The 16,261-nt window shown below is 39.3% G+C and overlaps 2 protein-coding genes across 7 annotated transcripts in view; both read left to right on the top strand.

Annotated features, from left to right (window-relative positions):
- pleca (plectin a) overlaps positions 1 to 8,141 on the top strand; it is a 48,584-nt gene extending 40,443 nt beyond the window's left edge. For all 5 annotated transcript variants that reach the window (XM_082521094.1, XM_082521092.1, XM_082521090.1 and 2 more), the window contains 2 exons: positions 310 to 7,254; positions 7,347 to 8,141. In XM_082521094.1, coding sequence (XP_082377220.1) covers positions 310 to 6,507 — 6,198 coding nt within the window. In that variant the 3' untranslated portion in view covers positions 6,508 to 7,254; positions 7,347 to 8,141. The remainder of the gene's footprint in view (positions 1 to 309; positions 7,255 to 7,346) is intronic.
- Positions 8,142 to 9,551: 1,410 nt separating this feature from the next.
- On the top strand, positions 9,552 to 15,579 carry LOC309698573 (uncharacterized protein). Of its 2 annotated transcripts, XR_014274132.1 has the most exons (4): positions 9,552 to 9,632; positions 10,158 to 10,211; positions 14,878 to 15,065; positions 15,199 to 15,579. XR_014274132.1 is itself a non-coding variant. In XM_082521099.1 (3 exons), the coding sequence occupies exons 1-3, from the start codon at positions 12,735 to 12,737 to the stop codon at positions 15,343 to 15,345; spliced, it is 744 nt and encodes a 247-aa protein (XP_082377225.1). In that variant the 5' UTR covers positions 12,281 to 12,734; the 3' UTR covers positions 15,346 to 15,579. The 2 variants fall into 2 exon arrangements, 1 of the variants encoding a protein (XP_082377225.1); XM_082521099.1 differs by lacking the exons at positions 9,552 to 9,632; positions 10,158 to 10,211 and adding an exon at positions 12,281 to 13,143.
- Positions 15,580 to 16,261: the final 682 nt, after the last annotated feature.

Genomic DNA, 16,261 nt, shown 5'->3' with positions numbered 1-16,261 from the left:
AGTAGAGTGTTTGTGTTAGCATGCTTAAATACATTACAGAAGGATATAGTAGCAGTACAATATGTGTGTGTGTGTTTTTTTTAAGGGGCTGAATTTTGTTTTTATTGGGAAAAGCTAGATTAGCAGTACCCAGTCTAGCTAAATTAACTAACTGCTAACCGTAGCTTCATAGAGACATGAGTGTTATTGATATTTTAAATATATAGATATACTGAGTTATTTCTTCAAATATCTAAGATGCATTTATTGATGAGTGATATTTCACTAACAGTTTACTGCCATTTTAAAAAAATATATTTTTCTTAACAGATGGAAAATGCCCAACAAGCACAAATTGAGCAGCAGAAAGCTATACTTCAGCAGTCTTTCATCACTGAGAAGGATGTCCTGTTGAAGAGAGAAAAGGCTGTTGAAGATGAGAAAAAGAAGCTTGAAAAGCAGTTTGAGGATGAAGTAAACAAGGCCAAGGCTCTTAAAGATGAACAAGAACATCAGCGTAAGCTAATGGACGAGGAAAGGAAGAAACTTCAGGCCATTATGGATGAAGCTGTAAAGAAACAAAAGGAGGCTGAAGCAGAGATGAAAAACAGAGAGAGAGAATTGGATGTGCTAGAAAAGAAAAGGATTGAACAAGAAAAACTTTTGGAAGAGGAGAACAAAAAGCTCAGAGAGAGACTTCAGAATCTTGAGGTTGCTTCAAAGCAGGGTTCATCAACAACAAAAGAAATCGAAGTTCAGACCGATGAGGTCCCGGAGGAACAGCTAGTTGCTATGACAATGGTAGGAACAACAAAGAAAGTTTTCAATGGCTCTGTTGAGGATGGGCTGAAGAAAGATGGAGAATCAATGTTGGCATTTGACGGAATAAGAGAGAAGGTTCCTGCTGAAAGGCTTCATGAAGTTGGTGTCTTGACCAAGAAGGAATTTGATAAATTGAAAAAGGGCAAAGTTTCTGTACAAGAACTCGGAAAAACAGAGAAGCTAAAAGCATATCTTAAGGGAGAGAGCTGTGTTGGAGGCGTCCTGACTCCTTCCAAAGAAAAAATGAGTCTCTATCAGGCCATGACAGAGAAGAAGATTACTCCAAACACTGCTACAATGCTCCTGGAAGCTCAAGCAGCATCAGGCTTCATTGTTGATCCAGTGAAAAACAAGCTTCTGTCTGTAGATGAGGCTGTTAAGGAGGAGTTAATTGGCCCTGAACTTCATGACAAGATGCTGTCTGCAGAGCGGGCAGCCACTGGTTTTAAAGATCCTTTTACTGGAGCCAAAATCTCTCTTTTTGAGGCCATGAAGAAGGGACTTATTGAGAAGGATCAGGCCACCAAATTCCTAGATGTACAGCTTGCAACTGGTGGCATTATTGACCCCATCAACAGCCACAGAGTTCCCCTTCAAACAGCCTACAAGCAGGGTCAGTTTGATGCAGATATCAACAAAAAACTCAGCGATCCCAGCGATGACTGCAAGTTATTCATTGACCCAAGCACACAGGAGCAACTCACTTATAAACAGTTACTGGAAAAATGCAACAAGGATGCAGAGACTGGCCTGCTGATATTAACAGTGACAGAGAAAGCAGCTCAAACAGAGAGAACATACACAGATGTGGAGACTAAAGACATATTCAGTAAATCAAACGTTGATGTTCCTTTTGGAAAGTTCAAAGGAAAAACTGTCACCATTTGGGAAGTCATAAATTCAGAATACTTCACAGAAGAACAAAGAAGAGAGCTGATCCGTCAGTACAAGACTGGCAAGATCACAGTGGAAAAGATCATCAAAATTGTCATCACTGTTGTGGAAGACAAGGAGAAGAACAAGGAAAATGTGTTCAATGGCTTGAGGGCTCCAGTCTCTGCCAATGAACTGCTAGAGTCCAAGGTTATAAACAAAGATGTGTTCAACAAGTTGAGTAATGGAAAGATAACAGTTAAAGAGATCTCTGAGATGGATCCTGTGAAGAAGGCACTGAATGGGACGCCCAGCATTGCTGGACTGTTCTATGAACCAACCAAGGAGAAAATGCCTTTCTATCAAGCTATGAAAAAAGAATTACTTTCTCCAGAAACGGCCTTGAATCTTCTTGAAGCTCAAGCAGCAACAGGGTTTATAATTGATCCTGTAAAAAATGAAAGAGTCCCCGTTGATGAAGCTGTTAAGTCGAGTCTTGTTGGCCCAGAGCTGCATGAGCGTCTTCTGTCAGCAGAGAGAGCTATCAGTGGCTACAGAGATCCATACACAGGAAAAAATGTATCTCTATTTGAAGCCATGAAAAAAGGCCTTATCAAGAGAGAACATGGCATCCGTCTGCTAGAAGCACAACTTTCAACAGGTGGAATTATTGACCCCATTAAAAGCTATCGCATCCCACATGAAATCGCCTGCAAGCGTGGGTATTTTGACGAAGAAATCGGCAAGACCTTGAACACAAACACAGACGAGACAAAGGTCTTCTGTGATCCCAACTCACAAGAGGATGCAACTTATGCTCAGCTCTTGAATAAATGTGTCATAGACAAAGAAACTGGACTTCCATTGCTCTCTCTCTCAAAGAAGGCTCCAAAGCCAAAGGAAGACAAACAGATTACAGAAGCTAAAACAAAGGAAGCTTTGAACCAAGCCACCATGGAACTGGAGTATGGACCTTTCAAAGGGAGGAAAGTCACAATCTGGGAAATCATACACTCTGAATACATCACTGAGGAACAAAGGATAGAACTTATTCGCCAGTACAGAATGGGTTATGTGACAATTGAAAAGCTGATAAAGATTGTGATAACAATGGTTGATGAAAAAGAAGACAAAACAAAAGAAGAGGCCTGCTTTGAAGGCTTAAGGGCTCCAGTCACTGCCAGTTCATTACTTGATTCCAACATCATTGATAAGGCTACATTTGAGCAACTCCAAAATGGTAAAAAGACACCCAAAGAAGTCAGTGAAACTGATAAAGTCCGGAAGTACCTGCGGGGCACAGACCGCATTGATGGTATCACAATGGGAGATTCAGATGAAAAGTTAAGCATCTATCAAGCAATAAAAAAAGGTATTTTGCAACAGAGCACTGGGCTCACATTACTTGAGGCCCAAGCAGGAACTGGTTTCATAACAGATCCGGTCAAAAACCTGAAATACTCTGTAGATGATGCTGTGAAAGCTGGAGTCGTTGGTCCAGAGCTTCATGAGAAACTCCTCTCAGCAGAAAAAGCAGTGACAGGATACAAAGATCCATATACAGGCAATAAAATTTCTCTGTTGCAAGCCATGAAGAAAGAGCTTGTACTGAGGGAGCATGCTATTCCTCTTCTTGAAGCCCAGTTTGCCACTGGAGGGATAATTGATCCAGTTAGCAGCCATCGTGTTCCCAATGATGTGGCCATTCAGCGTGGCTACTTCAGCAAACAAATGGCTAAATCTTTCAGTGAACCCACAGGTGATGTTAAGGGCTTCACTAATCCCAACACCAATGGAAGAGTGACCTACAAGGAGCTGCTGGAGAAATGCAAAAGAGAGCCCAACACTGGTCTGTGCTACCTCCCCCTGTCAGAGGTTGAATCTCCTGCTCCTGTTGAGAAGTCTTACCAGTACTCAGAGGAGCAAGCCCAAACAGATCTAGCTAATACTCAAATTGACATCCCACTCAAGAGTTTTGCAGGAAAGAGTATGACCATTTGGGAAGTCATGAACTCAAATTTTCTTCCAGCAGAAGAGAGGCGCCGCCTCATGGAGCAGTATCGCTTGGGGCAAATCACAAGAGAAAGAATGCTAATTGTCATCATTGAAATAATTGAACAAAGGGAGACACTAAAGTCTGAGCAGAGTATGTCATGTGATGTAATCAGAAGAAGGGTTACGATTGATGAGCTGTACAATGCCCGAATTATTGACTTGCACACATACAACCTTCTGAAACAAGAAAAGATGAATATTCGGGAAGTAATGGAAATGCCAACAGTAAAGCAGTACCTCTTTGGCACTGGTTGTATTGCTGGAATTATGTCAGACAGTCCTCCCAAGATCAGCATTTACCAGGCTATGAAGAATGGAAAGATTAAGCCCGAAGTTGCTTTGAATCTCCTTGAGGCCCAAGCTGCGACTGGATTCATGATTGATCCAGTTAAAGACGAACTTCTAACAGTTGATGAAGCTGTACGTAAGGGGCTTGTAGGTCCTGAACTCCATGATAAACTTCTCTCTGCTGAGAGAGCAGTTACAGGTTACAAGGATCCATACACTGGAAAAGTGATTTCTCTCTTTCAGGCAATGAAAAAAGACCTCATATCTGAGGATTATGCCTTAAGGCTTTTGGAGGCCCAGAATGCCACTGGAGGACTGATGGATCCTGAATACTACTTCCATCTCCCCATAGATGTTGCCATGCAGCGTGGATACATCAACAAGGAGACACTAGAGAGAATAACTGAGCCTACTGCGGATGTGCGAGGTTATACTGATCCAACAACAGATGAGAAACAGTCCTATGCTCAGCTGCTGAAAAGATGCAGAGTGGATAAAGAAAGTGGTTTGCGGCTGCTTTCACTGGCAGACAGAAGGCTTCTCTTTAAGGGTCTAAGAAAACAAATCACTGTGGATGAGCTGCTCCGCTCGCAGATTATCAACCAAAAGACATACAGTGATCTCACTGAGGGGATCATCACAGTGGAGGAGGTCAGCAGGGATGTGAAGAAGTACCTTGAGGGGACCAGCTGTATTGCTGGTGTGTTTGTAGAATCAAGCAAAGACCGTCTATCAATTTACCAAGCGATGAAGAAAAACATGATCAGACCAGGGACTGCCTTTGAGCTTCTTGAGGCTCAAGCTGCCACAGGTTATGTAATTGATCCAATTAAGAACCTAAAACTAAATGTCAATGAAGCTGTTAAAATGGGTGTTGTTGGTCCAGAGTTTAAAGACAAACTCCTCTCAGCTGAGCGAGCTGTGACAGGCTACAAAGACCCTTATTCTGGCAAGGTTATCTCTCTTTTCCAGGCAATGAAAAAGGGACTCATTCTGAAAGACCATGGCATTCGTCTGCTGGAGGCTCAGATCGCTACTGGTGGAATAATTGATCCACAAGAGAGTCTCCGATTGCCAGTAGAAACAGCCTATGAACGTGGCCTCTTTGATGAAGAAATGAATGGTATCCTCACTGACCCTTCTGATGACACCAAGGGCTTCTTTGACCCCAACACTGAGGAAAACCTCACCTACCTGCAGCTGATGGAGAGATGTATGATAGACCCAGAGACCGGCCTTGCTCTTCTGCTACTGAAAGAAAAGAAGCGTGAGAGAAAGACATCGTCCAAATCTTCTGTTCGCAAACGAAGGGTTGTCATCGTCGATCCAGAGTCTGGCAAAGAGATGTCTGTGTATGAAGCGTATCAGAAAGGACTTATTGACCACCAGACCTATCTAGAACTTGCAGAGCAGGAGTGTGAATGGGAGGAAATTACTATCACTTCATCTGACGGAGTTGTGAAATCCATGATCATTGATAGGAGGTCTGGTCGACAGTATGATATCGATGATGCAATCTCAAGGGGCTTGATTGATAAGTCGGCCCTGGATCAGTATCGATCAGGAATGCTGTCCATCACAGAATTTGCAGACATGCTATCTGGAAATATGAGCGGAAGCAGATCACGCTCATCCTCCTTTGGCTCCTCTTCTTCCTACCCCATGAGCCCAATACCTTCCATAAAAACACCAGCAACCACATGGACTGACCCAACAGAGGAAACTGGCCCTATAGCTGGTATTTTAGACACAGAGACATTAGAGAAGGTGTCTGTCACAGAGGCCATCCACAGAAACCTTGTTGATAATATAACAGGTCAAAGGCTGCTGGAAGCTCAGGCCTGCACAGGAGGCATCCTTGACCCAAACACTGGAGAGAAATTCTCAGTTGCAGATGCAATGAATAAAGGGCTTGTGGATAAAATTATGGTGGACCGTATCAGTTTAGCTCAGAAGGCGTACAATGGATTTGAAGATCCAAGGACTAAAACCAAAATGTCAGCAGCCCAAGCTCTAAAGAAAGGCTGGCTGTACTATGAGGCCGGACAACGGTTCCTAGAGGTCCAGTATCTCACCGGTGGATTGATTGAACCGGATGCTACAGGCAGAGTCTCCATAGATGAGGCCGTGAGGAAGGGCACCTTAGATGCACGCACTGCACAGAAGTTACGAGACGTTAGTGCATATTCAAAATACCTCACGTGCCCTAAAACCAAGCTGAAGATCTCCTACAAGGATGCAATTGAAAGGAGCATGACAGAGGAGGGAACTGGTCTGCGACTACTTGAAGCCTCATCTCAGTCAAGCAAAGGCCTTTACAGTCCCTATAGCATCAGTGGGTCTGGCTCTGCTTCTGGTTCACGGTCTGGCTCTAGAACTGGTTCCAGGTCAGGCTCCAGAAGAGGCAGCATGGATGCTACAGGATCAAGCTTCACAACAACCTTCTCTTCTTCTTCCTACAGTTCCCCAAGCTATGGCCGCAGATACTGATCTGTAAGGGAAGGATGTGCTATAAAGCCACAATGCTCACCAGATGCCTAACTCTCAGTGGAATAAAGACTACCTTTATTCTGCTCTGCATGGGGCTGTTACATAACTTTCAAATTGAATTATTTTGTTTATTGTATATGTCACATTTACATTTAGTGTTCATGCTTTCTCATCAGACTTTCTGATTATGTACTGTAAGCAGCTAGCAACCGCTCATTATTTTCAGTATCTATCACAGATGTTTCAAGTATACATGATATTTTTTAAGTTTAACATCATAAGCATTTACTGTTCCAAAAACACTTAAATGAAATACCGTGTTACACTGTAACCAAAAGTGTTCATGACCCTTAGCTTAAACTGTTAGAACCAAATTGGATGTAAAAACTCAAATTCCTGTACATGTGTATATTTCTGAAAATTTTATCTAAAGAAAGATAAAAAGCAACTCTGCAGAGCAGAATATTGAGTCTCCTGAGGATTAATAAAACCGCTTTAAGGATATGCCAAGCTTCAAGATCTTTTGTCTCCTGGGCAACACTGCCGTACAGACTCTACCCGTATCTGAAGTCTTCTCCATTCCCATTTGTCTGTCTTAAAACCTGGACTTCCAAGAGCAAGCTCCCACAAATGAAACGATAATGTAGCTTAATATGACCATTAACACCGTCAGACACTTCTGGACTTTACACATCAAACTTCAAGACCAACACAATTAAATTCCAGCCTTTCTGGACACTTTAAAAGGTAGGTAGACATTTATGATTTGATTACTTACATTTTGTGATTGTGTAATTCAGGGAAGTCTAATGTTTGTGTTGAATTCTTCTGATTCACAGTTCACCTTGCTCAGATGTCTTCCAGAGACCCATGGTGTAATTTGGACTGTCACCTTCACTGTAATCAAGAATTTTATGCAACAGCACTGAAACACATTTGCGCATATAATATTTTATCAGTTTGTTTTAACAGTGGACCATTTTGAAACTTGCATCCAACCTTGAACTCATTTAAATAAAGGCCTAAACCATGCTTTGTAAGTGCCTGCAAAATACTGTTTAACACTTTACTGGGTTGATGAGTATTAGGAGACGTTTCATGCTGTAAACTGACTGAAAAAGCAGTGCTATCCATAATTTAATAAATAGTGTGTTATCAGGTAAGCCTTTTTACAGTCTGTTCCAGTATGTCACAAATACTTCAAGTATTTTTCCCCCTTCAAAGGCAAATAATGTCTGTACAGTATACTGACGATTATACAGAGCGCAGTTGCTATAAGCCATGAGTTAGCATTTCTTTGAGAAAGACCTTTAAGCTTTGCACCAGACCCAGTATTTGTATTTTACACTACGTATAGCTGTTTTCAGTTAAATCTCCTTTGTAAACACAATGGATCTGTATCATTTTATTTTCATACTCTAAACGTGCATGAATAACTAACATTTAAAAGGTGCAAAAATGAAATCCATCTGTATCCATTAAAGCGTTTTGTTTTGTTATATTTTGAAAGGTTTGAAGGATGTATTTTACTGAGGGTCGTCAAGCCTTGTTTAAAATGGTGTATTTATAATAAAAATGGTGATGAGGAATTTTAATGTAACACCCACCCTGTGTAAATAAACAGGAAAATGAAATGTTTTCTCAAGTGTATTCATTGCAATGAAGAATATTTAGCAGTTTTCAGTCAACTATGAGCAACACATTCACTGATTAAAAATGTCGGTGCATGGTCTATTTTTTTTTTTTAAGTACATCAATATAGACTAGTTTACTGGGGGTTTAATCCTATAATTAAACTTTATTTTTATTCGTAGTCTTTATATGACAGTGGAGAAAGTAGCCACAGCTACAAAGTGCACTGACAGGCTGCCGGACACTGGCGCCACCGGGCCCTCTGACCACTGCTGGTTCTCAGTCATCCAGGTCATCGTAGTCAAAGGAGCTTGCAAAGAAAAGCATCTGGACTTCTTTAAGTTGCTTGAAGACGTTTCACCTCTCATCCAAGAAGCTTTTTAGTATCTTGCCCAAGGATATTTGGCATAAGCAGCCAGGAGGCAGCCTGGGATTGAACCACGACCTTCTGATTTGTGGCTGACCTGCTCTGCGACCTGAGCTACAGCCACAGCATGGATGTAATGCATCGATGGCCAAAACTTCATCCCCTTAGCTATAGATTGAAATAAAATTTAAAAAAAGTTATGAGAAAAGAAATACATAATTTAAACCAAATTCATTTACATTTTATTCATATGCTCAGTCTGCAACTGGATTGAAATGTGTATCAGTTACAGAGGGAGGGAGGGTTAATCTTTGGAATTGTCCGGAAAAAATTAAACATACCAAAATTACACTTTTGTACAAAAATTGCATTATTATCCAGTAGTGTGATAACGTTTCAGTGTCAAGTTACTTGATGATGATAAGAGCTCATCTGGAGCTGGGCTAACATGAGAGGTTTACTATATTTAATTTTTCTTCTTCTGCCGTGATTTAAATCTAAGGTTAAAGGTATGTTTGATTTAATTTTCCTCATGTGTGGATTGTTTTGTCAGAGGCACGTTTGATGTCCTTCGGCTACAGCTTAATTTTTCTGTGATGTAAATAAAACAAAAAACTTTAGTTACAACAAAAATAAATGAGGCAGTTGTTAATAAGTAGCAGGAAAAGAGCTATTCAGATCTAAAAAAAAAAAATATAGATCTGTCGCGTTCCCATTTCTTGAGCTGGGGGTAGATTTGCCAGATCATGGTAAGGTTGAGGGATTTCAGGACTTTGGGTCTGTTCAAGGGTGTAGATTTGGCATGGACGGAAGGGACGTGTCCCCACCAATATCCAGCGATTATTGAATTGTCCCCACCAATAATTTGATCTCTGCGAATAAAGAAAAACAAACCCGATAGAAAGAAAAAACGATCTGTCAACGTCTCATCCATCCAGCGGTGCAGAAAGAGTCAAATTACGTTCTCTACTGGAGTCCTACGTCATGTGACAAATCTGGCCAATGTGATTGGCTGTGCCTTTCAGGGAGCTCTGTTTAGTTTTAGCAGCGGCAAACCTGCGCTGTGAGGAGGACGGCAGGAAAACGGAAGATCCTGGATATAAGAAAGTATTTTTCAAAGAAACCTGTAAGTCGCTTAAAGTCAAGTTCACTCATAAAATGTGTCCGTCACAATAACGTTACAGGCTATGCTAGGCTTTGGCCCACATCAGTCTAAAACTGTATGCAACCATGAATAACGTGTTTTGGAAACTAACTGCACAACATGCAGCACTATCAGTTATCTCAGTCTCCCACAGTAGCATTTCTAATTTTGATTGAAACTGTCAGAGAAAACGGCAGCCTCGAGCAAGTCAGGGTATTAGTTTACAGAGGCTGTTAAAATTATATGTCTAACGTTAAAATGTTGGTGACACAATAATTTCATCCTAGTGGTACTGACATATTCATAGGGTTAATTTTTGAGACAAAATATCATGAGGTAGTTATGATTTTGCAAATATTCCACCTTTTAGTGCAGTTTGCACAAATTGTTTTTAAAATGCACTCACCCTACAAACATTACTGATGAGTCAAGATCTGCACAAATTGACAGAAACACTGAAGCAGCTCCACATTTTATTCTTATTGTCATGTATGTCCTATTTGTCAGGTGACAGAAGAACCAACACAAAGCTCAGAGAGCAATGGTGATACAAGATCACAGGTGAAGTTGGATGATGACTTGGTGGTTCATGACTGTATTTGAAGCACATGTGTGGCTGCATGTATTTGGAATGTCTCACTGTTATTCATCAGGTGACAGGCAGCTCTGCCATGTTGTAGCTCGGACAGAGGTGAAGAGGCAAGGTCACAGGTGACTGACTGATGATTTGGTGCTGTAGATTAACTAGTATTTATTAAATACTAATTAATACTAAATAATTATTAACAATTGTTAGGCTGCTGGTGTAAATTGATTCATTAGTGTTTATTTGACAAAGAATCTGAATTGACACGTCTCACTTTTTATATGGCACGAATCAATGTGTTATTTTATCATGTGGCAATATGTCCTAGTGCAGTCAGAGGGGAAGAGCCAGGGCCAAAGGTGAGGCACATCAAGCACATAGTAATAATTTTAATCTGAGGATAAAACGCATATACTGAGGCTGGAAGAAGCTTCAGTGCTCTCAGAAGACTAAAAACATGGCTAAGGTCAACAGTGACTCAAATGAGATTAAACAATGCTGCTGTATGCCATGTCCACCAGGAGAGCTGGACAGTATAGATGTAAAACAAATATGCCAGCAGTTTATCTCAGTTAACGAGAGGAGCAGGCATGTGTTTGGCTCCTTCACATAGCGGACATTGAGTTTTTGTGTGGGACACCAACAGTCCGTGTCTGTTGCTGTAACAGTAGTTCATGTTTAGAATAAAAAATCCCAGCTCACTGAGTTGATAGGGGCAATAGTGTGCCTAAAATGTTGCATAATTTTGCTGAGAGATCTTTTACTTTGTGGTAATCTTAGATGAGTAGTTTTATGGACAAAAACCAGCAGGTCATTCAGTGTTCCCTTAGTGCTAATGTATCAGAGATGTTGGTGTACTGTAACTGAACTAATGTTGTTAATTTCTTAAAGTCATATTCTTTTATTGTCATGACTCTATTTTTATTTTTGTATGATACCTGATTTATATGGAATATGGCTGAAGTAAACTAAAGTCTAAAATACTTAAGCAATTTAACATTATATATTTCACATATAAAACTATGAATTGTAATTTTAAATGGTTTAAAAGCATGTAGAATAGCACATGTAGGCAAGTATATTTCTCCTTTTTTTTATTATCAAGAAGCAAAGACAAAAAAGGGGGGAAAAAAAGAAACAGGGCAGGGTTCGGTGGTTGAATCATCCGTCCCCACCAATGCCAAAACCAAATCTACGCCCTTGGGTCTGTTCATGGTAATCTTTTTTTAAAAAACAGATTTTTTTTCATGTACTCAAATTTATGGGACATTTTTATTATAATGTAGTAAAAGAAAAAAAGACCAATTCTGAGCCAGGAAATTAACATGAAAATGAAATAATTCATACAAACAGTATCTCTTCAAAAAAAAAAGATCTAGATTTTTTTGTCTCTGTCTTAAATGTTAACCCTCAGGCTGTGTTTGAAAATATTTATTGTGTGTAAAAATTTGCTTAAATGTTTTTTTGTTTGTTTGTTTTTGATGGGCAGTAAGAGATAAGAGGTGTTCAACTATTTGATTTCAACATCTTATAGTTTCTCCTCAAACATTTGTGCTGCCTTCAGAGGCTCCAAATGCAATTATAAATCAGTAATTTCTTAAATAGGATTTAATTTGCATAAGTAGGCTATATATCATATTTCTATCTAGAAGATAACAAGGATCTGTTCATTTGCTCCTCCTTGAAAAAACTGCAAAAAAAAAAAACAAACCTTAAATAAAAGTGCACGTAGCCTATTCACTTTTTCTTGGTTTCTTTGGTTCGTTCCCCAAATTATCCTTAAAAAATTTCAAAGCACCAAGTTCTTGAAATGCTTTATGCAAACCAGCACCACATCTTTTGCCTCTCAAAACTACCTCATGTCGCTTTCATCATATGCATTGTTTAAAAGAAAGTCGGAAAAACCTGCTGTCAGTTTTATTTATATAGCGCTGTTATGGAGGCTGATACAAGATTGCGCAGGGTTTCACTGCAATCAGCAGAAGAGACCCAGTTACTGAAGCAAGTGTTATAGCTGTACAGCACAGTGGAAAAAAAAACTTTGCAGCTGACACCTGCACTGGGTGGATTAAAAAAAAGTCCAAGGTTTTGGTGAGGTTTTGCAAAACTTACTCTCAAACTAACGAAATTATACGAATGACATACTGTACAAATGACATTTTGCTGTAGGTTTATCTTTACTTATAAAAAATTATCTAAAATGTACATTTCGTTCTAAGATGTAATGAGAAACATTTTTGCCCCAGAGTGACCTGACATTAGCAGCCTGCTCTGACCAATCAACTTGCCAAATTTGATTGGTCAGGCAAATTGAGAAACTCAGCACTTGATTGGCTCACTGCCCGTGGGACAATGAGAGTGACAGATTTCCCAGACTTGAAATTGATACTTTTTCCTCTGTATCTCTCTCTCGCTCTTTTTTTTTTAAACATAGTTCACGTTGGGTCACACGAGTGGGCCCATTTGGTTGATTTAGTGCGGACACCACGGTTAATGAAATGTCCATGTCTTTACCTAAAGACTCAGCAGGGACAAACGACTACGCAGGGAAGCCAAAATGCGCCCGGTGCCGACACCACGGGATTATCGTCCCGAAGAAGGGCCACACAAAAATCTGCCCTTTCTTGAAGTGCCAGTGCTGGAAATGCTACCTGATAACGGAGAGGACGAAGATCGCCGCCCTACAGAGGGAAATGAAAAGAGCCGTGAAAGAGACCCGGCCTGGAGCCAGAAGGGTTAACGCGCAGGGGGACAAGGCTTTTGGGACCTCGAACCCAGATGGGGGTGCTCCATCCACATCTGAACCGATGTGCCCGCCACCCGCCTACCCTTGGAGTAGGCCTGAGGCGGGAGGACAGCCCGAGTCCGGCTGTCGCGACAGCAGGGATGTGCTGCCGTCGGCTGGTGGTAAATTTACACCTCTCACTAAGCTAATACTGTTAATTATGAAATATGAAACGTTGAGCTCAACGGACTGGATTAACGTGAAGTGGGAAAGTCGTTAATATAAGCAACGAATTAGCGAATTAAACGAATTAGCAAAATTAGCAAAAAATTTAAAACTCAACTGACATCTTTCTCTCTCTCCTGTATTAGCATGTATGGGAGCTTGTTTCCGCCAATAAATACGAACTTTTGACTGGCAGAATTAAGCCAACTGTCCGGTTACTATATCGCTATTAAAATTTCTTAATTGCTTAATAGCTCAAATTTTTAAGGTTATTATCTCAATTTGTAGTTATTTTCACAGAAATTTGAATTAGTAAGTTGAAATTTTGAAATAATAATCTGACATTCTTATGTCCTTCATAGGATTTCAGTTGATAGATTGTTTTGGAAAAAACAAAAACAAAAAAACCCCCAATATAGTTTTGTTTTTGTCAACTTTTCAGTTCATGGATGAAGGATGACAGGCTGCCAGACTGAAGTATTAGACTTAAATGAATTAAGTTTGAGGCAATTAATCAGATCAAATCACATTTTCAAATCATGTAAAAGCTATTTTGTAATAAAACCCTTCAGTCTGGCAAAAACAATGCTAAAACGATGAGAGCCTCTGCTGAACTTCTGGACAATAGGTCCTAACATTAGTGAATTCTGAAAATGCTAAATGAATGTGTCATGCAGATAAGTGTATTACTGAAAGGGTTAGACTGTTGTTGTGTAGCATTTCCTTTTTAAAATGGACCGCTCCAACTTTATGTCAACACTTACTGAATAAAGAAAGAAAGAAAAAAAAGATAGATTGTTTTGGGTTTTTTTTTTTAAATTATTATTATTATTTGTTTTTAATGCATCTACATATGCATTAAAAACATATGCATGATTCTGAATTAAATACCTGCACAAAAAAAGAGAAAAAAGTGTGAGAGAATAGTTTGACTTGTCTTTTCACAAATGTAATATCTTTAGGACATTAAGAGGGACAGAGAGGGGCTGAAGTTAGCAGGTTTAAACCTCATGGAGCACTGATATTCTAATTCATACAAAGTGAGACATTTTACTGTGACTTATTTAAAGTATAAAAGTAATACTAATGATAATTTTGTTTATGGTCTTTGCTGATTATTCTTGTCACAAAGTTTAACAACTTGTGCTGGAGGTGCACCCACTTGATGAAATATTCAGTGTTATTGTTTCATCATATATAACAATAAACTATATAATTAAATAGTTTAAACTACATTCATAAACTGTATTTGTTAATATTTGCATAATCATTGATGTGGGTGTACATCCATGCAAACGAATCTCTTTTTTCTTTTCCACTGTGCATCTAATTTTGTGTGATTTTTTTTTAAATATTACTGACCTACTTTGTCTTGTCTTGTATTTATTTTATTTATTTATAATATTTATTGTATTTATTGGGCTATTCTCACTATTTTTTAGGAATTTCCTGGGTAAATAAATAATATCTTATTTTTCTCATTTCATCTGATCTTTTAAATTCTGTGTGTTTTAGTGTATTTTCATCTTGATCCATAGTTTTGGGTTAACCCCTAAAAAAATAAATAGACTTAATAACTCAAAATTTAGACTTACTCAGAAGTAACCTAAAAATGTCTTCAGTGTTGAGAGTGAGTAAGAGTTGTGTCTTTAAATGTACAGTAGCTTATAATGCTTTATCTTTCCTTCCAGATTCACCTTTTTTCAGTGAATTCAGGCAGATGGCACGTCTGCCTCTTGTTCACTTTCCAGTTAGCATGCCAGGCTATCACGCCAGCAGCTATCCCTCTCCATCTCATCAATTCCTGCCCAAAATGTGGCTGCCCCCTGTACATGTTGGGTACCTTTACCCTCCCCCACTACAGCCTGGTCCTCCAGCTGTAAGCCACTGTTTCTACTACACTACATGAAAGATGTGCTGAAAAAAATGGCTGCAATGATCTTCGAAATGTTTCGTTAATATTGTTTAGACAGAGATGTGTAATGCAATAAATATGCTTGTATCTCTGTCAGGCTTGCAGGGGAGCCTTCTTTACCCATCAGTCACTGCCTGAGACTTTTAAGGAAGAGCTGATGTCACGGCAGCACCCACCACCTCCTGCACCCAGAGCCACTGAGCAGGAAGCTGCTCAGCAAGTTGATGAGGGGAATGAATCATAAAAAAAATATGTATGTATGTTTTCCCTGTTATTAAGTTATTGTGTTTCTTGTTCCCTTGTTCCAGTTCATGTTTAGGTTCTTGAATTGTTGTTGAATTGTTTAAAATTTATAGGTTACACATCTGTTTTATTTTCTGGATTTTCAAAATCAGTTGTTAAATGTTTTATTAGGATTTTATTTTATTTTTTAAAATATTTACTGTTGTTCAAATTTCCATTAAAGTATATGTCAACATATCTATGTAGCGTTTCCTTTATATATATTTTTATTTTATTATAGTTTGTTTTGTAACTGAGCCATATTGTTTGGTAGTTGTTGTTTTCTTTTGTTTGTTTGTTTTGTTGTTGTTTCCGAGCACTTTGAATTAGCCCCTGAATTCTGCAAGTTGTCCACAAGGGGGAGCAGATACACTTTCAGTCTAATCCAGGGGTTTCAAACTGACTTCAGTGACTCCACACAGTCAAGTTATAGCTCAGTTGTTCAAATTAAACAGTTATATGTGAGTTATTCAAATTAAATAACATTATTTTTAGTGTATATAATTCATTTGATTTGTAAAGGTCAAAAATACTTTGACCATGGGGTCATTTTTGCAGATGTGTAGTAATACAGGAACAGCAGTGCAGTTTATTAGAAAACTGAAGATATTCACTGCAGTTCTCACCAAACCATCGGGTGATATCGGACTTTTCTAAAGTCTGGCTTTTATCCAGTGACTGTGAAGAAAGAAGGGAAGTTTTTTTTCTGTGTTTTTGAAGTCAAACTTACCCAAACAATTCCAAACATGCACCACTCTACCTGCAGTGGCTCTGCGGCCCAGTAGAGGGCCCTGCTGTACAGTTTGAGTCTCTTCACTCAGCAAAAAAACAAGAATGCTCCCACATTTTCCTCATTTTTTGTGTTACATTGAAAGAAG

This window comes from Aulonocara stuartgranti (assembly GCF_965226115.1).
Source record: "Aulonocara stuartgranti genome assembly, chromosome: 22".
In the NCBI taxonomy this organism is placed as follows: Eukaryota; Metazoa; Chordata; class Actinopteri; order Cichliformes; family Cichlidae; genus Aulonocara; species Aulonocara stuartgranti.
Note: the sequence above shows the minus strand (reverse complement) of the source record. Positions and strands in the feature narration are given on the sequence as shown.